The following is a 24696-nucleotide window of genomic DNA, read 5'->3' on the forward strand; positions in this document are numbered from 1 at the left end:
ACATCCTGTCACCGAGAGAGAAGGTTAGGGATGGAAGGAGAGAGTGGGAAAGAGAGCCAGAAAGATGGGGCAATGAAGGGCTCAGATGGATATGTTGAGAGGGTCAGAGGGAGTGGAGGAAGAAAAGAGTGAGGGATGAGAAATGGAGGCAGGGAGAGAATGACTGTGAGAATAAAAGAGAGAAGTAGAGCACAGAAGAAAAGCCTCCATGGCAGATCCTTCACCAGTAACCAAGGAGAGAAGCAGCATGGTAGTGCATGACCAAACAGGCCCTACAGAGCCAGATGAATACTAACACAAAGACAGGGCCAGAACCAGGGCTTATACAGCCAGCCCCGGCCTCTCAAGACTCCCCTGCAGTCTCACACAAACAGGCCTTTCTCCTTTTGGCTCACCCTCCTGTCCCCTAATTTGCAATCTCTCCCTCTCTCTCTCCTCCCTGTCCCAAGACAGCTAAACTTTCAAACATGTATTTTCCTTCTAAACGAGTGCAAGGCCCATTAACCCTCTGCATTCCTCCGTCTCTCCACGGATGGAGGGAAATATGGTCAATATAGCGCACGGTTAACAGACCCACCTCAGAGGGCTAACTATCACACAACTGGATGTGATATGTGAAGTGAACCCAGGGGAGATTTATGTGGGTTGACTTTTCACTGTCATATGGAAACACTTTGATTTGTATGGGCTGCTGAGATCATGTGAGTCACTCATAAATATTGTAGTAGTATCAGTCCACTGAAAGCTGTCTTTCCCCATATTTACTAACAGTGTCAGTGTAGTTACTATTGTGGTAGAAGGTTGGTGGTTAAAGTGATACATCTGTCTTGTTTTGCTTGGAAATGGTGTGTTGTAGAAACTGTAGAGAACTGTATCTGGAAATCAACCCAGAGCAGAGCACCACCCAGTTCACATGTGACCATCCAAAAACACTGCTGTGACATCACATCACTCTGTTGCGTTCATATTTCAGCAGGGGTGGCAGAGAATGTGGGGCATAACTTGTCTGTACGTCATATTCAAGCCAGTAAACTCCATTGAGTAATGTATTTGGGGGATGATGTTGACGTCTTGTGGTTTGGGGTCAAGTTTAGTGTCACAATTGGTTAGGCATTATGTTCACGTACTATGTGTATGGGTCTTCATCATCTGGACTGGAAGGAGGGGTTAAGGTGAAGATGTTTACCGTAGCCATATGTCTGCTAGCATCAGAGCGGTTGCCAGGGGAGTGTCAGGGGCATAGCCACTAGAAGTAGTTTCAGGGAGGGGTTGCTGTACATTTTGGTGCCACATTTTTTAAATTCAGATTTTTCCGGGGGTGCTGCAGCACCCACAGCACCCCTACTTCCCGTAGCTATAGCCAGAGGGTTGCTATGGGGTGGAAGGACCAGAGAGCGTGACCTGTTGGGAAGAATCATAGGTCGGGCCCAGTCAGCCAGGACTGTTAACGATAGCAGGTCTATTAATATACGACTAAATGTGGGATACTGGGATTCAGTATCAGCAGAACACATACCAGATACTGTATACTCAATGCTACTGCCCCTCTGACAGCTAGAGGGGCTCCACTGTCCATCACAGGGTCGTCATGGGGATGAGGAGTGGGGTCCGTATTTTTTTTCTCGTTGGTGATGTCAGCACTGGCAGATAAGGACATTTTTAGAAAACATGGAGAACTCTTAATTTTAAGGGCTGCTTGTAAACTCATTATAAACCTTTAGTAAATAGTTTGTTAACCATTGGTAAACTTAACATGAATACATCATAAATCGGCTGTATTCACAACACAACACATAACACAACACATTATGCAGTATTGATACAAACTTCTTTGCTCATCAAATCAGTTACCAAATGAAAAAGTGGAAGCAATTTCCTCGGTAAACCTGAGCTCGCGGCTGTGTGCTGTGTATACCAAAACAGTTTAATCAATACAAACATAATTTCCCCAGCAGTGGTTCTCCCTCACTCTGCCAAATAAACTGTTTATGAGTGTGTTTAATATGAGTCCCTCTCGGCTACGGATTATATTGAAGGTGCGCTGTATTATATTGAAGGTGCGCTGTTCAGAGGATTGCCTCTGTTGTATAAACACCTTGATTCGATTCCCCGCTTATTAAAGTAATATTATTCTAATATTTCACTCTGTGTTATGGGCCAACTGTAAACTCGCTCCTTCCTTGCTGGAGGAAGAAGAGAGGAGGAGGAAGGGGTGATGGAGTGTATTTGTTATTACTCAGGGAGAAAGGGAATGAGGGAGAGGAAGAAAAATTAAAGAACACAAAAAAAGTTCTAGGCCTAGGATCCCAATTTGGGGAATCTCCTAATGAAATAATTATGTTTGTGTTTGAACTGGGCCATGGCGGATTGGCAGGCAGGGAGGCAGCAGGATGAGCACTGTGGAATATTTACATGTTTGAGATTAGTATCTGGGGGAAGAGAGGATGGAAAGGTGGAGTGTAAGTATTGGAAGGTGGAGAGAGAATGGGGCTGTGGGTGTATTAGAGGGTGGAAAGGATTCTGTGGAGCTGGTTGGAGGAAGATGGGAGGGTAGAGAAACTTGTTGTAGTTATGGGGGTCTTGTGACGTTCCCTCTGATGTGGCCTGCAGCTCCCAGATGGAAACGTTTACAGGCCACGCCACCATAGGCCTCGGGAGAATGAGAGGAACGAAAGAGAGAATATAGAGAGACTGGAGAGGAATGGTATGGGGAGAGAGAGAGACTGGAGAGAGTGATTTAAAGGGAGAAGGGTAAGAGAGGGAGGGGAGACGAATGGAGAGCGAGAGAGACAGAAAGACCGGAGAGCGAAATTCAAAGGAAAAGGAAAAAGGGATAAGAGAGAGACTGATAGAGAGACAAATGAATGAGCAGGCAACGGAGAGGGAGGGGCGAACAGTTCTGAAAGAAAAGTCCCTCTACTTCAGAAATTATATAGTAAAAACTGCCCTCCCTCTCCTTTACCAAAGGAGATTAACTTTTTCTCTCTCTCTCCTACCCTCCATCTCCCCTCCCCTCCCTACCTTCACCCCTGCCCCAGCCATCACAGTTTGATCCTGCTGCTATCCTTATCCAGCTTATCCAGCCCAGGGTTGTGTAAACAGAGCGAGCTGAGCAGCTACATAGCTTTCATATGTCTCTGTCAGCCTAATCATTCACAACTGGTTTCTCTCTCACTCGCTAAGGGTTTAAGCTTGTTTGGCTCAGGCTCTACTCCCTAGTGCTATAGGGTTGTTCTGTTCACTGTTTTGATGCCCTTTTCAATCGTTTATGGGGGGCATTGTTTAAGTGCCGGTAATACATTCTGGATCCCGAGTGGCGCAGCGTCTAAGGCACTGCATCTCTGTGCTAGAGGCGTCACTACAGACCCTGGTTCGATTCCAGGCTGTATCACAACCGGCCGTGATTGGGAGTCCCATAGGGTGGCACACAATTGGCCCAGCGTTGTTAGGGTTTAGCCGAGGGAGGCCGTCATTGTAAATAAGAATTTGTTCTTAACTGACTTGCCTAGTTAAATAAAGGTGTGATAAAAAATGTAAATACAAATAGGATTAAAATGAGAAATAGTTCCATATGAACTGCCAGGAAATGGTCACTTTTGGCATCATGTACTGTCTGTACGGTCTTTGTTTGTATTGCATATAAATATACAGCAATGTTGTTGGAGTGACCTCTCTATATGTTGATATTGAACATCCCTCTCTCCCCCCTCTTCCTCAGGTCAAGGGGTCCAATCAGGTCACGCGGGCCATCGTCTTGACGGGTCAGCACGTAGCCGCGGATACAGAGGTCCAGCTGTTCCAGCGGATCCTGGAGCAGCGAGGCTACGAGGTCAGCCTGTCCCGATACGCCGAGACCAACACCGCCCTGAGACACGACAACGGTGAGATGGAGGGAGGGATGGAGGTGAGGGAGGGAAGGAGGGAGGGAAGGATAGAGAGATGGAGGGTGAAGGGAAATGTTTTTCAACAGCATCGGCTAGCACTGAGAAAAGATTGCAGTGAGCGAGAGTGGTGAGAGGGAAGGTGGAAGAAAGGTTCGGAGGAGAGGGAGGAAAGAGGAGAAGAAGGATCAAGAGATGCAGGATGGAGAGATTAGGGTAAGATAAAGAGAGGTGAGCAGGTTTTACAGTTAAGACGGAAGGATGGGGGGAGGGAGGGAGGGAGGGGGATGAGAGGCAAGGAATGGGTGGAAAGGGTCCCAGGGAGGTAGAAGCTGATAGATAAATAGTATATTGTACGGTACAGTCTGTTCCTGCACACATACACAAACAATCCATTATTCACTTATTCCATGTACATGTGCTTCACCTCGTCAAGTGAGGAGAAAGGAAGTATACACAGAATGGCTTCATTCACTAGCTATTTGTCCTCAGGCAAGTGACTTGCGTGCATACCCACACACGCACAGCTGTATTCCAGTCACTCATGACGTACAGACTCAGGCATTAGAGCAGGGTTAACAGAGGTGTGTGAGTGTGAGAGAGGCCTGCTGCTCTGGCCAGGCAGGTGGGTGGGAAGAGGTTTAAAGGTTAACAGCTACAGAGCCTGGTCTGCACCCCCTGCTGGGTTTACTGTCCTTTACTGTCCTTTTTAGGGCTCACTAACCCCCCCCCCCCCCGCTCCCCTTCTCCCCACACCGCCTTTGACTGTACACACCCATCCAAGTCAGACAAAATAAGATTGATGGATTGCAGAAAAAGACGGATGAATAAGGCAAGATTTCCTTCTTGTCTTATTTTTTTCTTTCTGTAATCTCTCCCTCTGTCTGGCCCAGGCTGTGTGAGTGTGTATGGAGTAGGAAAATGAGAATGGTATTCCAGTGACCCAGTGAAGGACGCTACTGGAAAATCCTTGGAGCTCAGCATAGAAATACCATGTGGCTAGTTCAGCTGGAAGGCAGAGGGGGAGAGAGCAATAGAGAGGGACACTTATAGGAGACCAGATGTTTAAACTACCCTTGTCATTCAGGGTCATAAATCTCGGCTCCACTAGTAAGACTAGCCCCAAGGATTACTTATGTGTTTGTGTGTGTGTGCAGACAGGTATGTGTGCAGACAGTTATGTGTGCATGTGCCTCTAAGTATGTGTGTTATGTCCGTGTGTGTGTGTGTGTGTGTCTTCTGGGGTTTACTATCAAGAGGAAAGTATTGCCAGGTCGCAGGGGTCAGGCTTTGTGTGTCAGAATGCCCAGCTGTCACTCACCTCATCAGTGTGATGATTGACAGGTCAGCCTGTAGACCACACTGGGGCTCTGGTCACCCTGATCAAAGAACCTAGCAAGTCGTTAGGTAAACAGCAACACCCTTAATGACTTTACCAGCCCAGAAACTGAATAGCATGGGCCTGGTAAATGTCTTTAGGACTGTGTCCTAAAAGTGTCCCATAAAAGCGTCATATTCAGTCCTTGCACATGTGCGTATTTATTATGGAAAGAGGAGACAAGGAATGGGGAATGTTTAAGAGTATTGGGAAATGCCTGTGTCATTCGCAGGGCTGGCCTTTGCTTGTGGAGGAGACAAGGAATTGAGCCATTTAACAGTATTGGGACACTGCCTGTGTCATTGCCAAGGTATGCTACGTGTGTGACAGAAAATTTCATCCTTGTCTCCCATATAATGGATTTGTCTGATCTACATCAGGGCCTTAAAACTGGAGTGTACTGGAATGAAAGGGTAGGGTTCCTGGAAGAAAGAGTCGAGATCTTTAATTTGATGAGCCCTAATTGTGTTAGTCTCTTATTGGCTCGAATGCATCAGATTAGAGGGAGCCAATCATTTCCTGTTTACTCAAGCCAACCCAAACAGAGAGACAGAGATTGGCATTTACAGTTACTGTTGTTGTTTTCTCTGAGGGCCTTTTCAGTCTCCCAGCGGACTGTGCGTGCTTGTGTGTCAAGGCTCAAATTCTCTGATGGCATCGGCGGCCATGGCTGTCGATGCCCCCTTCTTAGGCAGTAATGTATCCCTTGCAACCAATTTGGCCGTTGTGCCCTTGGGCTGAATATAATAATTATAATTCCCTTCTCCCGACTGCCAATCACCGTAGCCTACCCTGAAGCACCTCACTCACGTGCTCTCTCTGATATTTGAATTCTTATTAGTCAATGCCCGTGAACGGATCCTTCTCACAGGCATCGCAGCACCGAAGTAGGCTACAAGTGAAGACCGACATATTGGGGATGCAGCGTCCTTATCAAATTCCGAGGCGCATATTGAAAATGTTAGAAGTGTCCACATTTACTTTTCGTCAGCCAACAAGATGAGTAACGAACAGCAAAAGCACTAGCCGATGTCAATCTACTTTCCCCCATAGTCCAAAAGATGACATTCTATTGGCAGTGGTGATTTTAGCATGTAAATCTTGGTGGGGTTGCTACTGATAATTGAGATGTACAAAGTATTGTAAGAGGGGACTACGGGCAGATAAGAGGAAACCCTTTATTTTGATAAAGACATTAAAGAGCGAACTAGGACTGATGTAGTCAATATACCTATTTGTTCAGCACTTTTGAATTGTACAGTGACAGAATTCAGAACATGAGCTGTTCTTACAGTATTCTCCCTGTATACCAAGTCAGAACCGTAGGGTAAATAAAGGGAACATACAGTGGTGCAAAAAAGTATTTAGTCAGCCACCAATTGTGCAAGTTCTCCCACTTAAAAAGACGAGAGAGGCCTGTAATTTTCATCCTAGCTACACTTCAACTATGACAGACAAAATGAGAAAAAAAAATCCAGAAAATCACATTGTAGGATTTTTAATGAATTTATTTGCAAATTATGGTGGAAAATAAGTATGTGGTCAATAACAAAAGTTTATCTCAATACTTTGTTATATACCCTTTGTTGGCAATGACAGAGGTCAAATGTTTTCTGTAAGTCTTCACAAGGTTTTCACACACTGTTGCTGCTATTTTGGCCCATTCCTCCATGCATATCTCCTCTAGAGCAGTGATGTTTTGGGGCTGTTGCTGGGCAACACGGACTATCAACTCCCTCCAAAGATTTTCTATGGGGTTGAGATCTGGAGACTGGCTAGGCCACTCCAGGACCTTGAAATGCTTCTTACGAAGCCACTCCTTCGTTGCCCGGGGCGGTGTGTTTGGGATCATTGTCATGCTGAAAGACCCAGCCACGCTTCATCTTCAATGCCCTTGCTGATGGAAGGAGGCTTTCACTCAAAATCTCATGATACATGGCCCCATTCATTCTTTCCTTTACACGGATCAGTCATCCTGGTCCCTTTGCAGAAAAACAGCCCCAAAGCATGATGTTTCCACCCCCATGCTTCACAGTTGGTATGGTGTTCTTTGGATGCAACTCAGCATTCTTTGTCCTCCAAACACGACGAGTTGAGTTTTTACCAAAACGTTATATTTTGGTTTCATCTGACCATATGACATTCTCCCAATCTTCTTCTGGATCATCCAAATGCTCTCTAGAAAACTTCAGACGGGCCTGGACATGTACTGGCTTAAGCAGGGGGACACGTTTGGCACTGCAAGATTCGAGTCCTTGTTGGCGTAGTGTGTTACTGATGGTAGGCTTTGTTACTTTGGTCCCAGCTCTCTGCAGGTCTTTCAGTAGGTCCCCCCGTGTGGTTCTGGGATTTTTGCTCACCGTTCTTGTGATCATTTTGACCCTACGGGGTGAGATCTTGCGTGGAGCCCCAGATCGAGGGAGATTATCAGTGGCCTTGTACAGTATGTCTTCCATTTCCTAATAATTGCTCCCACAGTTGATTTCTTCAAACCAAGCTGCTTACCTATTGCAGATTCAGTCTTCCTAGCCTGGTGCAGGTCTACAATTTTGTTTCTGGTGTCCTTTGACAGCTCTTTGGTCTTGGCCATAGTGGAGTTTGGAGTGTGACTGTTTGAGGTTGTGGACAGGTGTCTTTTATACTGATAACAAGTTCAAACAGGTGCCATTAATACAGGTAACAAGTGGAGGACACAGGAGCCTCTTAAAGAAGAAGTTACAGGTCTGTGAGAGCCAGAAATCTTGCTTGTTTGTAGGTGACCAAATACTTATTTTCCACCATAATTTGCAAATAAATTCATTAAAAATCCTACAATGTGATTTTCTGGATTGTTTTTCTCATTTTGTCTGTCATAGTTGGAAGTGTAGCTAGGATGAAAATTACAGGCCTCTCGCATCTTTTTAAGTGGAAGAACTTGCACAATTGGTGGCTGACTAAATACTTTTTTGCCCCACTGTATAAGCAGACAAGGAAAGCTCTTACAATATTCGATTATGACATTTTTCTAAAACAGGCTATAGACTAAATGTGCACCAGCAAGTCAGAACAGTAGGCTAAGTTATGAGGGGAAAAGGGAGCAAATTATTCGAGTTAGGCACATGGGCTCCTAACAGCTTACTACACAACGTACACTTAGTGAACTCAGCAAAAAAAGAAACGTCCCTTTTTCAGGTTCCTCTCTTTCAAAGGTAATTCATAAATATCCAAATAACGTCACAGATCTTCATTGTAAAGGGTTTAAACACTGTTTCCCATGCTTTTTCAATAAACCATAAACAATTAATGAACATGCACCTGGGGAACAATCGTTAAGACACTAAAAGCCTATAGATGGTAAGCAATTAAGGTCACAGTTATGAAAACGTAGGACACTAAAGAGGCCTTTCTACTGGCTGAAAAACATCAACAGAAAGAAGTCCAGGGTTCTTGCTCATCTGCGTGAACGTGCCTTAGGCATGCTGCAAGGAGGCATGAGGACTGCAGATGTGGCCGGGGCAAAAAAATACAATGTCAATACTGTGAGACGCCTAAGACAGCGCTACAGGGAGAAGGGACGGACAGCCGATCATCCTGTCAGTGGCAGACCACGTGTAACAACACCTTCACAGGATCGGTACATCCGAACATCACACCTGCGGGACAAGTACAGGATGGCAACAACAACTGCCCAAGTTACACCAGGAATGCACAACTCCTCCATCAATGCTCAGACTGTCCACAAAAAAATGAGAGAGGCTGGACTAAGAGCTTGTAGGCCTGTTGTAAGGCAGATCCTCACCAGACATCATCGGCAACAATGTTGCCTATGGGCACAAACCCACCATCGCTGGACCAGACAGGACTGGCAAAAAGTGCTCTTCACTGACGAGTCGCGGTTTTGTCTCACCAGGGGTGATGACTGGGTTTGTGTTTATCATCGAAGGAATGAGCGTTACACCGAGGCCTGTACTCTGGAGCGGGATCGATTTGGAGGTGGAGGGTCCGTCATGGTCTGGGGCAGTGTGTCACAGCATTATCGGACTGAGCTTGTTGTCATTGCAGGCAATCTCAATGCTGTGCGTTACAGGGAAGACATCCTCCTCCCTCATGTGGTACCCTTCCTGCAGGCTCCTCCTGACATGACCCTCCAGCATGACAATGCCACCAGCCATACTGCTCATTCTGTGTGTGATTTCCTGCAAGACAGGAATGTCAGTGTTCTGCCATGGCCAGCGAAGAGCCCAGATCTCAATCCCATTGAGCACGTCTGGGACCTGTTGGATCGGAGGGCGAGGGCTAGGGCCATTCCCCCCAGAAATGTCCGGGAACTTGCAAGAGCCTTGGTGGAAGAGTGGGGTAACATCTCACAGCAAGAACTCGCAAATCTGGTGCAGTCCATGAGGAGGAGATGCACTGCAGTACTTAACGCAGCTGGTGGCCACACCTGATACTGACCATTACTTTTGATTTTGACCCCCCCTTTGTTCAGGAACACATTATTCAATTTCTGTTAGTCACATGTCTGTGTAACTTGTTCAGTTTATGTCTCAGTTGTTGAATCTTGTTTATGTTCATACAAATATTTACACATGTTAAGTTTGCTGAAAATAAACACAGTTGATGTGAGAGGACGTTTCTTTTTTTGCTGAGTTTATTACTTAGCTACAGTATACATATCTCCCTGGCATATTACATAATTTATGCAGCAGCATACAAGACATCATTTTGGACTCACCTTGTTGTGCCCACTTGGTGGCCCACTTGTGCCCAGATGGTGCGACGGTCATTCGTGACAAATTTCTGGCATCTCTGGATTTATGGTGCTTTCAAGACAACTGGGGACTCGAAAAAAAACAAGTTTGAATCATGACGTCAGTGATCTTCAGGTCGGAACTCTAGATAGAGGCCCGAGTTCCGAGTTGGATGACCGTTCAAAACGTATCCCAGTCTGAGCTATTTTTTTTCACGAGTTCCCTATTGTCTTTAAGTCTGAGATTTCTCAGTTCTGAGTTTCCAGTTGTTTTGAGCGCGACAGAAGCCATGGTGGATTGACAGCATGGCCAATGTTGAATGTTTATCCTTTTATGCTTGAAAGAGAGACCCTTAAACCCAGACCTGGACCACGCACCCAATCCATTGAATATCAGGCTCGTGATTGCTTTGCAATTCTTGCAGTTAGCCACGGATTCCTTCCAAACCACTCATTGTTAAAAATGTCTTGTTGTGTAATGTTTATGTCCAGTGGCCGATGATCAACGATCCATTTTATCTATGATTTACCTTTTGTTATTTATCTTCATTTGACAAGGATTGAAAAGGATTTGCCAGTAGATTGTCAACTTGATTCATGATTCATAGCTAAGATTCTGAGTCTGATGTTGACATGATGAGTCCAATCAAAGCGACGGTAGATATAACGTGATTTGACGTCATTTTACCTGAGGCCAATGACCTTGAGCCTTCTTGGATGGGCACTTCTAATGTAACTCTATGGCAGCACCCAATTTTCTATTGAATTAATCAAATTTACTCCCTTTGGACTATCCGTGTGTGTGTGTGTGTGTGTGTGTGTGTGTGTGTGTGTGTGTGTGTGTGTGTGTGTGTGTGTGTGTGTGTGTGTGTGTGTGTGTGTGTGTGTGTGTGTGTGTGTGTGTGTGTGTGTGCACTCTGTTCTGAAGGTCTGAGGCTCTGGGCTGTATCAGGGTCAATTTAGACCAATGGCAGGCTGATATGGGAGCTGTTGCAAGACCTGAAAGCAATGATTATAGGTTACAAAGAACACTACACACACTTAATCTCTCTCTGTATATATACTCAGGTGTAGGTGTGCATGTATGTGTATGTATGTGTGTGTGTGTGTGTGTGTATATATATATATATATATATACATACACACACACAAAGGTAAGGTTCTTACTATCCATTCATCTCTAGGCTGCCATAATTGCTGTTAAGTCACTCCTCCTATTCTCAATGCTTCAGAACAGTGAGACCAAAACAGCCATGTTTCTAGCCAAAAACACCACGTTTCCTCTCCTCTCCAAATACTGGCTGTACAATCGCTACCAGATGTTTCTCTCTCTCTCTCCCTCTCTCAATTTCTGTTATTTCCGTTTCTCTCTGCCTCTCTCTGCCTCTCTGTCTGTCTCTCTCTCTCTCTGTCTCTCTGTCTCTCTCTCTCTGTGTCTCTCTGTCTCTCTCTGTGTCTCTCTGTCTCTCTCTCTGTCTCTGTCTCTGTCTCTCTGTCTCTGTCTCTCTCTGTCTCTCTCTGTGTCTCTCTGTCTCTCTCTGTCTCTCTCTCTCTCTCTCTCTCTCTACCTCACACAGTTGGAGCAGCGTATTTGGTATGGTTCCAAAGCTTCATTTATTTGTACAAGATGCTTACTTTTATCCGCTCCCTCTCATTTGCCTCTCTCCCAGGTGGCAGTGTGGAGTGGAGTGTGTTGGTGTGTCTGAGCGGTTCAGAGAAGAGTTGCCTGAGGAAAGTGTCCTTCTCCCATCTGCAGCCCCATCAGAGGGTGAGACCAGCTACACACACACTGTACGGGAATGCTCAACTGGAAAGTTGTCTCATACGGGAACATTGGTGACCTGTGTGGGAATGTTACCCCATGTCGGATTGTTGACCGACATGGGTATGATGGTTGTGTAGAAATCAGATCCACCCAGAGATTCTTCTAGAAAATATTTTTAGAAGCCAGGACTAAGTCGGCTTCCGAGAGAGAATTCATTGAAAACGGCTCTGTCCTGAGATGGTGGATCTCAGTTCAAACACGACAGGAAAACACACAGTGAACTCCTCCAACAACAAACATCACATTCCCTTCTCCCTCTCTCCTTTACACACCCTCCTATAACACTAACATCCTATAACATCAGACCGCATAGGACCATCCTTAGCCTTGTCCCAGATCTGTTTGTTGCTAGTACTATGGTCTATAGGAGTCGGCAAGACAGCACAAACAGATCTGGGACCTGGCTAAGTCCTCTGGCCTCAACTTCAAACAAGTCCACTAACTTTAATTTGTTGCCTTTGGATCCACTGTATCCCATCTGTCATCTCCTCAGGTCAACATGATACCTGGGCTGGTGGGGGCCTTCTCTGATGTGGATGGGCTCTGTCGCTTCCAGACAGACAGCCGGCTAGCAGGTGAGTCTACAGGTGGAGCGCTGAGTGATACACGATATCTGGGCCGTGTTCATTATACACCAAACTGAAGACAACTGACTGAAATGGGGAGACTTGTCCAATAAGAAACGTTCTTTAGACCAGGACCCAGGTCTCTGCCCACCCCTCTTCCTTAGACCAGGACCCAGGTCTCTGCCCACCCCTCTTCCTTAGACCAGGGCCCAGGTCCCCCAGGTCTCTGCCCACCCCTCTTCCTTAGACCAGGACCCAGGTCTCTCGCCCACCCCCTTCCTTAGACCAGGACCCAGGTCTCTGCCCACACCCCTCTTCCTTAGACCAGGACCCAGGTCTCTGCCCACCCCCCTCTTCCTTAGACCAGGACCCAGGTCTCTGCCCACACCCCTCTTCCTTAGACCAGGACCCAGGTCTCTGCCCACCCCTCTTCCTTAGACCAGGACCCAGGTCTCTGCCCACCCCTCTTCCTTAGACCAGGGCCCAGGTCTCTGCCCACCCCTCTTCCTTAGACCAGGACCCAGGTCTCTGCCCACCCCCCTTCCTTAGACCAGGACCCAGGTCTCTGCCCACACCCCTCTTCCTTAGACCAGGACCCAGGTCTCTGCCCACCCCCCTCTTCCTTAGACCAGGACCCAGGTCTCTGCCCACACCCTTCCTTAGACCAGGACCCAGGTTCCTTTCCTTAGACCAGGACCCAGGTCTCTGCCCACACCCCTCTTCCTTAGACCAGGACCCAGGTCTCTGCCCACACCCCTCTTCCTTAGACCAGGACCCAGGTCTCTGCCCACACCCCTCTTCCTTAGACCAGGACCCAGGTCTCTGCCCACCCCTCTTCCTTAGACCAGGACCCAGGTCTCTGCCCACCCCTCTTCCTTAGACCAGGACCCAGGTCTCTGCCCACCCTTTGTTTGAGAACATCATTTATCTTACAAACGGCAGAGTGAATCTGACTGACACAGGCACAACCAACAATCACTGCCATGTCTCAGGTACAGGAGGAGAGGACGGGCAGGGGGGTCTGTTTCCTGGTTTGGGCCTAATTCAGGGTCTTGTGTGGTTTCAGGGAATATAGTATTGTTTGATTTCCTCTGTCTTTCAGATTTAGTCTAGCTCCATTAGAACTCGGAAATATTGAACGTTAGATTGTGATTCAGATATCGTATGTGAGGGATGTGGATTACCAGTAGAACGGATTCAAATTTGAGTGCTTTGTTCATCCTTCTCTGGCCAATGATTTGAGTCCGAGGAATGTGAGAGGAGTTTGGATCATGCCCAGGACTGATAGTGATTTGGGCCTTAGAACACACACCCTCTCTCTACTGGCGCCATGTTTCCACCAGTGGGACATTTCATTAGTAGTACGGTGCCAGATAATGACAACACACTCTCACTCCCTCCCACTGGGCACACACTGGTTGAATCAACGTTGTTCCCACGTCCTTTCAAGGAAATCACGTTGAACCAATGTGGATTAGACGTTGAATTGACATCTGTACCCAGTGGGCTGTTGATATGCAAAGCATAACATGTACAGGGGTTGACACTTATTAGGCAAGGACACACACACAGCTGCTCTACTATTTCATAACTCATAACCAGCACAAGGAATGCAAACTCAGCAAAAAAGGAACTGCTCTACTCCACCTCGGAAAATGGCCCTGATGTCAACCCCTTGTGACAGTATAGGATAGATGATCAATTCAACCGTCTTTGTCATCACTAGTTACAGATTACTGTCTCTCATCACTTGTGTGTGTGATCCTCTGGAACCATGTTTTGTTTCAGGCCTGGCATTACCCATCAATCCATCTGCCTGTGGATCGCCCCTCCCCAAGCTGGGAGATGTTCATCGTGTGGCACATGGTGATTGGTCAGTCAACTCTGCCAGTAATAACACGTTTACCTTAGTCGAAACTGACAGCTCAATTATGTGCAGGGGTCTATAGTTGAAATAAATGGGTTTGATTTTCTTAGCTAATGTTATCGTTGTTGATGTTTTCCCTTCCCTTAGGAACCCAGCTATCACCACACTTAACTTGGTGAGCCCTGGCCTCTTTGCCATGGTGACGGTTTATGTCCTGGTCACCTCGGTAACGCCGCTCACAGCCTTCCTTCATCACACGGGCCTGGTCAGGACAAACGAAGACACGGACAGCCACACCACACAGGTACTGAGGACGCTAATCAATCTAATCTGTTCACCAGGTATCTGGGGTTGTAAATGCATTATATTCAATGTGATCTACAGCTGAAGTCGGAAGTTTACATACACCTTAGACAAATACATTTAATCTCAGTTTTTCACAAATCCTGACATTTAATCCTAGTAAGAATTCCCTGTTTTAGGTCAGTTAGGATCACCACTTTATTTTAAGAATGTGAAATGTCAGAATAATAATAGAGATAATTATTTATTTCAACTTTTATTTCTTTCATCACATCCCAGTGGGTCAGAAGTTTACATACACTTAATTAGTATTTGGTAGCATTGCCTTTAAATTGTTTAACTTGGGCCAAATGTTTCAGGTAGCCTTCCACAAGCTTCCCACAATAAGTTGGGTGAATTTTGGCCCATTCCTCTTGACAGAGCTGGTGTAACTGAGTCAGGTTTTTAGGCCTCCTTGCCCGCACACGCTTTTTCAGTTCTGACCGCAAATTATCTATAGGATTGAGTTCAGGGCTTTGTGATGGTCACTCCAACACCTTGACTTTGTTGTCCTTAAGCCATTTTGCCACAACTTTGGAAGTATGCTTGGGGTCATTGTCCATTTGGAAGACCCATTTGCGACCAAGCTTTTAACTTCCTGACTGATGTCTTGAGATGTTGCTTCAATATATCCACATAATTTTCCTACCTCATGATGCCATCTATTTTGTGAAGTGCACTAGTCCCTCCTGCAGCAAAGCACCCCCACAACATGATGCTGCCACCCACGTGCTTCACATTTGGGATGGTGGTCTTTGTCTTGCAAGCCTCCCCCTTTTTCCTCCAAACATAACGATGGTCATTAGGGCCAAACAGTTCTATTTTTGTTTCATCAGACCAGAGGACATTTATCCAAAAAGTAAGAACTTTGTCCCTATGTGCAGTTGCAAACCGTAGTCTGGCTTTTTTATGGCGTTTTCCTTGCTGAGCGGCCTTTCAGGTTATTTATTTTTTATTTTTTTTTTACCTTTATTTAACCAGGCAAGTCAGTTAAGAACAAATTCTTATTTTCAATGACGGCCTGGGAACAGTGGGTTAACTGCCTGTTCAGGGGCAGAACGTTATGTCGATATGGGACTCGTTTTACTGTGGAAATAGATACTTTTGTACCTGTTTCCTCCAGCATCTTCACAAGGTCCTTTACTGTTGTTCTGGGATTGATTTGCACTTTTCGCACCAAAGTACGTTCATCTCTAGGAGACAGAATGCATCTCCTTCCTGAGCGGTATTGCTCCCACAGATGAACCAGACTTGTGGAGATCTACAATTTTTTTCTAATGTCTTGGCTGATTTCTTTTGATTTTCCCATGATGTCAAGCAAAGAGGCACTGAGTTTGAAGGTAGGCCTTGAAATACATCCACAGGTACACCTCCAATTGACTCAAATTATGTCAATTAGCCTATCAGAAGCTTCTAAAACCATGACGTAATTTTCCAAGGTGTTTAAAGGCATAGTCAACTTAGTGTATGCAAACTTCTGACCCCTTGGAATTGTGATTTAGTGAAATTATCTGTCTGTAAACAATTGTTGAAAAAATTACTCGTCATGCACAAACTATAGATTGCCAACAAGACATTTGTGAAGTGGTTGAAATGTGAACTTTAATGACTCCAACCTAAGTGTATGTATACTTCTGACTTCAACTGTGCACGTGTGTGTGTGTGTATATATGTGTGTATATATATATATTAGTACTAGTCAAAAGTTTGGACACAATTACACATTCCAGAGATTTTCTTTATTTTTACTGCTACAATAATAGTGAAGACATCAAAACTATGAAACAACACATATGGAATCATGTACCGTAGTCACCAAAAAAGTGTTAACAAATCAAAGTATATTTAATATTTTAGATTCCTCAAAAGTAGCCACATTTTCCCTTGATGACAGCTTGGCACACTCTTGGCATTCTCTCAACCACCTTCATGAGGTAGTCACCTGGAATGCTTTTCGATAAACAGGTGTGCCTTGTTAAAAGTTTATTTATGGATTTCTTTTCACTTCTTAATGCGTTTGAGCTAATCAGATTTGTTGTGACAAGGTAAGGGTGGTATACTGAAGATAGCTCTATTTGGTAAAAGACCAAGACCATATTATGGCATGAACAGCTCAAATAAGCAAAGAGAAACAACAGTCCATCATTACTTTAAGACATGAATGTCAGTCAATCTGGAAAATTTCAAGAACTTTGAAAGTTTCTTCAAATACAGTCGCAAAAACCATCAAGCGCTATGATGAAACTGGGTCTCATGAGGACTGCCACAGGGATGGACCCAGAGTTACCTCTGCTGCAGAGAGTAAGTTCATTGAAATTAACTGCACCTCAGATAGCAGCCCAAATAAATGCTTCAGAGTTCAAGTAACAGACGCATCTCAACATCAACTGTTCAGAGGAGGCTGCGTGAATCAGGCCTTCATGGTCTTGTTGCTGCAAAAAAAACACTACCAAAGAAGAAGAGATATGCTTGGACCAAGAAACACGAGGAATGGACATTAGACCTGTGGAAATATGTCCTTTGGACTGATGAGTCCAAATGTGAGATTTTTGGTTCCAACCGCCATGTCTTTGTGAGACGCAGAGCAGGTGAACGGATGATCTCTGCATGTGTGGTTCCCACCATGAAGCATGGGAGGAGGAGACGTGATGGTGTGGAGGTGCTTTGTTGGTGACACTGTCTGTGATTTATTTAGAATTCAAGGCACACTTAACCAGCATTCCTACCACAGTATTCTGCAGCGATACGCCATCCCATCTGGTTTGCCCTTAGTGGGAATATAATTTGTTTTTCAACAAGACAATGACCCAAAACACACCTCCAGGCTGTGTAAGGGCTATTTGACCAAGGAGAGTGATGGAGTGCTGTCACAGATGACCAGGCCTCCACAATCACCCGACCTCAACCCAATTGAGATGGTTTGGGATGAGTTGGAACGCAGAGTAAAGGAAAAGCAGCCAACAAGTGCTCAGCATATGTGGGAACTCCTTCATGACTGCTGGAAAAGCATTCCTCATGAAGCTGATTGAGAGAATGCCAAGAGTGTGCTAAGCAGTCATCAAGGCAAAGTGTGGATACTTTTGAAGAATCTATAATATTAAATCTATTTTGATTTGTTTTAACACTTTTTTTGGTTACTACATGATTCCATATGTGTTATTTCATAGTTTTGATGTCTTCACTATTATTTTACAATGTAGAAAATAGTAAAAATAAAGAAAAACCTTTGAATGAGTAGGTGTGTCCAAACTTTTTACTGGCAATATATATATATATATATATATTACCGTATATATTACCGTTCAAAAGTTATATATTACCGTTCAAAAGTTTGGGGTCAAGTTTGGGGTCACTTAGAACTTAGAAATTTCCTTGTTTTTGAAAGAAAAGCACATATTTTGTCCATTAAAATAACATCAAATTGATCAGAAATATAGTGTAGACATTGTTTATTTTGTAAATGACTATTGTAGCTGGAAACGGCTGATTAAAAAAAATGGAATACCTACATTTATCAGCAACCATCACTCCTGTGTTCCAATGGCACGTTGTGTTAGCTAGTCCAAGTTTACCATTTGAAAAAGCTAATTGATCATTAGAAAACCCTTTTGCAATTATGTTAGCACAGCTGAAAGCTGCTGTCCTGATTAAAGAAGCAATAAAACTGGCTTCTTTAGACTAATTGAGTATCTGGAGCATCAACATTTGTGGGTTCAATTACAGGCTCAAAATAGCCAGAAACAAAGACCTTCTTCTGAAACGCGTCAGTCTATTCTTGTTCTGAGAAATTAAGGCTATTACATGCGAGAAACTGTAGATCTCGTACAACACTTTGTGCTACTCCCTTCACCGAACAGCGCAAACTGGCTCTAACCAGAATAGAAAGAGGAGTGGGAGGCCCCGGTGCACAACCGAGCAAGAGGACAAGTACATTAGTGTCTAGTTTGAGAAACAGACACCTCACAAGTCCTCAACTGGCAGCTTCATTGAATAGTACTGGCAAAACACCGATCTCAACGTCAACAGTGAAGAGGCGACTCCAGGATGCTGGCCTTCTATGCAGAGTTGCAAAGAAAAAGCCATATCTCAGACTGGCCAATAAAAATAAAAGATTAAGATGGGCAAAATAACACAGATAGAGGAACTCTACCTAGAAGGCCAGCATTTTTTGCAGGTACTATTTAATGTACTCCTATGTAGATATTCCATTAAAAATCTGCCTTTTCCTGCTACCATGGTAATTTACAATATCTATACTGTATGTCTGATCAATTTAAAGTTAATGGTCAAAAAATGTGCTTTTCTTTAAAAAACAAGGGCATTTTGTAAGTGACCCCAAACTTTTGAACGGTAGTGTTTGTGTAGGGCTATATTCAATAAAATAGGGTATATATATGTATATATATATATATATATATATATATATATATATATATATATATATATATATATATATAACCTACTTTATTGAATGTAGCCCTGAGTTCTTGATATAGCTGGACCTACAGTAAACAGTACAGATCTTGAGCTATGCCTCTTAGAAAACTCTTGTTTTTCCAGAATGTTTGCCCTGCGTATTTTCTCCATGTGATGTTGATTAGGCTGTTACAGCTGTGTAGTGGAGGGTTGTGTGGTAGCTGGCTAAGTGCGTTCCTAGCATATTGCTCATAAATTCACTTAGGGCTTTCAATTCACACTGTGCTGCAAACAGGCCAAGTGGATACACTCTGACTGCACATGCAGTATAATGGATAGATTAGATATATAGCTTTAAGGGAACATAATGTTTTAGCTATTTATTTTCTCCAGTTATTTCTTAAAGTTACATTCAGGCCTCGTGTTGTTTTTGTGCTTCTTTAGTCGTAAACATGCTAAAATATTGGAGCATGTGCAAACACACACACACATACACGAAACTACTGCCAAAACGGTCTCTCCCTGGCAGAAACACAGTAAACTGTAGTGTTCCTTTCCAATAACCCAACTTTCCACTCTGTTATTCCAATCAACTATCGACTCTTATCCAATCTCATATCTCTTCTGACTAGTTAACCTCTCGTTAACATCTCCTACGTGTCTCTGTAATTCACAGTAGCTGAGTCACCAGATGACCAAAACCATGCCAAATATCTGGAGCTCTGAACATCCTGATCCTACTGCCATTATGATGTTGTTGTCTCCGGAGACTTCCAGTCCCCTTTAAAAGGCCCTATTAATAGTGTTCAGTGTCTGTTTGTTCGTGTATCCGGGTAATTCTGCAACTATGGGAACTTCTATGTCCTCAGGGTCAATTTGGGGGATTTTATTTAAAAAAAATGTATAGTTTTTATTCTTTATATGTGAAGTTCACACTCCAATCACCCCATATATTTTACCAACGCCTCTATCAAGTATTTTAGCTACTTTTCAGATGCATTTTATACCTCAATTTCACTGTTTTGCCCTTGTCCCTGACCCAGGCTTTTGAGCTTCTACTATGTTTTTCTATGAGAAAACATGAATAATTACACATTATGTCAATTAAATCAAATCTATTTCAATATTTACTGAGAGTATGCCCTTTATATTGTTATTTACACAAAATATACCTGTCCTTTGGTAGTGGTATCATTTTCACCACTGAGGGAAAATTCCTCATTAACCCATTTAATCCCAAATTTTTCCCAGACATGAAAATATCCAAATCAAGTGTCATTAATAACTCTTTGAGGTAATCAATCATTCTTTTTTTGAAATTTTAATGGAAAAGTAGGTGAAAAAGTGTGTTTTATGGTCGGTCACAATTGTGACCGGTGGGATAATGTTACGTATACTGAAATAACATATTTCTCCTATGCAGTTATCAAAGTACTTATAAATCCCAACCCAGTTATTAACACATAGAGAGTAGAGGCCTACACTGAACAAAATACAATTTTATATATATATATATATATATATATATATATATATATATATATATATATATATAGTGGGGCAAAAAGTATTTAGTCAGCCACCAATTGAGCAAGTTCTCCCACTTAAAGATGAGAGAGGCCTGTAATGTTCACCGGTACACTTCAACTATGACAGACAAAATTAGAAAAAAAATCCAGAAAATCACATTGTAGGATTTTTTATGAATTTATTTGCAAATTATGGTGGAAAATAAGTATTTGGTTAATAACAAATGTTTATCTCAATACTTTGTTATATACCCTTTGTTGGCAATGACAGAGGTCAAACGTTTGCTGTAAGTCTTCACAAGGTTTTCACCCACTGTTGCTGGTATTTTGGTCCATTCCTCCATGCAGATCTTCTCTAGAGCAGTGATGTTTTGGGGCTGTTGCTGGGCAGCACAGACTTTCAACTCCCTCCAAAGATTTTCTATGGGGTTGAGATCTGGAGACTGGCTAGGCCACTCCAGGACCTTGAAATGCGTCTTACGAAGCCTCTCTGTTGCCCGGGCAGTGTGTTTGGGATCATTGTCATGCTGAAAGACCCTGCCAGGTTTCATCTTCAATGCCCTTGCTGATGGAAGGAGGTTTTCACTCAAAATCTCACAATACATGGCCCCATTCATTCTTTCCTTTACACGGATCAGTCGTCCTGGTCCATTTGCAGGAAAACAGCCCCAGAGCATGGTATTTCCACCCCCATGCTTCACAGTAGGTATGGTGTTCTTTGGATGCAACTCAGCATTCTTTGTCCTCCAAACACAATGAGTTGAGTTTTTACCAAAAAGTTCTATTTTGGCTTCATCTGACCATATGACATTCTCCCAATCTTCTTCTGGATCATCCAAATGCTCTCTAGCAAACTTCAGACGGGCCTGGACGTGTACTGGCTTAAGCAGGGGGACACGTCTGGCACTGCAGGATTTGAGTCCCTGTTGGCGTAGTGTGTTACTGATGGTAGGCTTTGTTACTTTGATCCCAGCTCTCTGCAGGTCATTTACTAGGTCCCCCCGTGTGGTTCTGGGATTTTTGCTCACCTCTCTTGTGATAATTTTGACCCCACGGGGAGAGATCTTGCATGGTTACGAGTGGAGGACAGAGGAGCCTCTTAAAGAAGAAGTTACAGGTCTGTAAGAGCCAGAAATCTTGCTTGTTTGTAGGTGACCAAATACTTATTTTACACCATATTTTGCAAATAAATAAATAAAAAATACTACAATGTGATTTTCTGGATTTTATTTCTCATTTTGTCTGTCATAGTTGAAGTGTACCTATGATGAACATTACAGGCCTCTCATCTTTAAGTGGGAGAACTTGCACAATTGGTGGCTGACTAAATACTTTTTTGCCCCACATATATATATATATATAGATATATATATCATAGAGTTAGGCTTCAGAACCAAGTGCAAGATTAGTTTGTGCATCACTGTTTTGAACTACGATCAGTCAGACCTACTGTCATACAGGATGCCTTGAATCAATTGACCTTCTTTTCCAAAGACATTTCAGTCATTTTGATTGTCTTTTTCGTCGACTTTTCTTTTCTTCCTAGAGTCCGTTGTACTGCTTCTCCTCTATTGACTTTTCTTTTCTTCCTAGAGTCCGTTGTACTGCTTCTCCTCACCCTTTATCGACTTTTCTATTTTTCTTTTCATGTCTTTTACAGCCCTTTTTCATTCGCTCTTATCTCCTTTTCTACTGTCCATGGTATATCTTGAAGCACCCAATGTGCAGTGGCGCTTTGCATTTCTCACATGCATAGGTAGTACGTTTGTCACAATGACGACTTCTCTGGATCCGGTGCATCGTGTTGATTGGCCAGTGAGAAGCTTTGTCATATCTTGCCTGATCTTCAACAGTAGCAGCCAGTAAAGATCTCCTTCCATGGCCCAGTGGTTTCGTGCCAAACTTTTGCATATTTGGGCTGTATAATATGTGTTTTGGAATCACATCAGTGGCAGGCCTCTTCAATCATTTGAACCTTCAATCTTTATTTTTGACCACCTGCAGCTTTTCCCTTGGCTCTTCTGGCTGACCCCTCTGGCTTGTAGAGGTTCTTGGCTCTTCTGACTGGATCCTCTGGCGGGTAGAGACCTTTGGCTCTTCATTATCAACAATGGAGGGGGGTGGGGAAGATTGTGGATGGGGGGGGGTGAGGGGTAGGTCATCATCACTGATAACGTTGTTCCTGTCATGATCTGTTTGCATAGGTTCAGCATATGCATTCAACAGCCTGGCTGGCAAATGGCCTGTCCATAGTCCATATCTGACCCATCACTATCACAATCACTCGGGACAGCATCTTTCTCATTTTGAGGGATAACTGCAATGTTGCATGCCTTGTCTGGGCAGTCACCTAGATCCAACATATCCAGAACTTGACTCAAAGTGAAACTAAAAGAAAGAACAGAGTAGAAGGTTAGGTAAAACAAGAACTATGTATGTGTATAACTATGTGTATACCTAGATGCACTGTGTTATCCCGCCGGTCACTATTGTTGCAGTCAACATGTTTACACATTCTATGACCACACTGAACAAAGTTGAGTAATTGCAAATGCATATATCAAAACTAGACACCTTAAAGATGATGTGTACCAAAAAACTTTGTCCTAACTTTATTTTAACATACTTCACTAACCTTTTGTTTGGGAGCTTTGATGCAGCCATCCTCTTCTCATGGTGCAACCAGGAAGTAAACGGCTCTGGTCATGTGACAATTTACACTAAACATGTGACACTGCACATCATTCATTGAGACCCTTTATTATTTCAATATGTGCTGGAAATGCATTGATAGATCATTCAGTAACATTTTTAGAGCCTTATAACTGAAACCGTTTTTTAGTGACCTATGTGATTAAATAGGTTAATAATGTTTTGTCAAGAGAATGTTCATTTAGTTACCATGGAAACGTATTGTGTCCAGAAGTTGAAGAAAAATCTAGGTAAATATTGCTTGTGTAGAGAATATGTTTTATTGTCAGTCATTTCCAAACAGGCTACAATTTCTTTAATTTGTGGTGGAATTTTGATTTTTCAAATATATTTGATGTATTTAGTGTAAACCATATGCTAGTTATAATACTGGACAAAGCACGCTAAGCAGTCAAATTTTTCTCCAAAAACAGCAGGAGCGTAATTTCCATCACAACCTTACCTGTGTTGGAAATGACAGGAAGTGGTGGAAATGACAAATCCATTATGTTATTACTTTTTACTTTAGGCTTATTTAATCATGTTTTAAATAGCTTTAGTCTAGAAAATGCTCCAGGGTGTGCACTATTGGAAAACTTAAGTAGTATTTTTCTTTGTTTTTAGAAGATGCCACATAAAACAGCACAGAGGTCACAGACATAGAAACAAAATAAAAAATGATCCTATACAACACTAGGAACATCTACAAAAAGACAGGGAGAGATACTGGAAGAAAAAAGAGAAGGGAGAAGTGCTATCTATCTCTGAGCTTACAAAGCAAGAATTGAAATGCAACCAACAGAATAGAAGACAAACTTTAAAGAGAACAGCTGCAATGGAGACCTACCTATCAGGCAACGCAACACCTTAGTCGCCAGATGACTTGCAGCCAGAACATGAGGCCATCATATTTGCCCCTAACTTACCTGCCCTGATGCACGCCCTGATACCCCTTCCTCATCATGTGCAACAGGAATGAGAAGTCTAATACTTGCTGAAGGGAAAAAGGTTGGAAGAGGTCGCTCAAAAACAAATGTCAAACCTGATAAAGCATAACGGAAAACTGAGATATACTAAAAAAGGTATTATCAACCGATGAAGAAAATGGATAAAGATTCCCTAAAGACAAAGATAAAACAGAAAACGAAGGGAACTCCGAAGAACTTGAGAAGGATTTTATTGTTTCAAAATGCCATCATTGCAGAGTTAAAGCAAAAGTATTTTAAAAAATGCACAGTGCCAAGGACAAACAAGTGGCCTCAAAAATGCTCAGAGGCAACATCCTGAGAAAGTATGGCCTGGTCAAAGCTGCAAACAGAGAATTTGGATTTGTTCAGAGGCAACAGTCCGGGATAGGGACACATGTCTCTGCAAAACCCACGCCAACCTCCAGTTCATGGCAGACAAACTACAGCATCGCAAAGTGATTAGCTGCAGCAACAATGAGAACCTTATTGAGTCGTTGTGCTGTG

At 43.4% G+C, this 24696-nt stretch overlaps 1 protein-coding gene across 1 annotated transcript in view; it reads left to right on the forward strand.

Annotated features, from left to right (window-relative positions):
* The window catches only part of LOC135515936 (cadherin-like and PC-esterase domain-containing protein 1), a 76060-nt gene that overhangs the window by 10239 nt on the left and 41125 nt on the right, over positions 1-24696 (forward strand). The window contains exons 2-6 of the mRNA XM_064939812.1: positions 3719-3881; positions 11659-11756; positions 12307-12388; positions 14168-14252; positions 14394-14550. Coding sequence (XP_064795884.1) covers positions 3719-3881; positions 11659-11756; positions 12307-12388; positions 14168-14252; positions 14394-14550 — 585 coding nt within the window. The remainder of the gene's footprint in view (positions 1-3718; positions 3882-11658; positions 11757-12306; positions 12389-14167; positions 14253-14393; positions 14551-24696) is intronic.

This window comes from Oncorhynchus masou, chromosome 27, assembly GCF_036934945.1.
Source record: "Oncorhynchus masou masou isolate Uvic2021 chromosome 27, UVic_Omas_1.1, whole genome shotgun sequence".
In the NCBI taxonomy this organism is placed as follows: domain Eukaryota; kingdom Metazoa; phylum Chordata; class Actinopteri; order Salmoniformes; family Salmonidae; genus Oncorhynchus; species Oncorhynchus masou.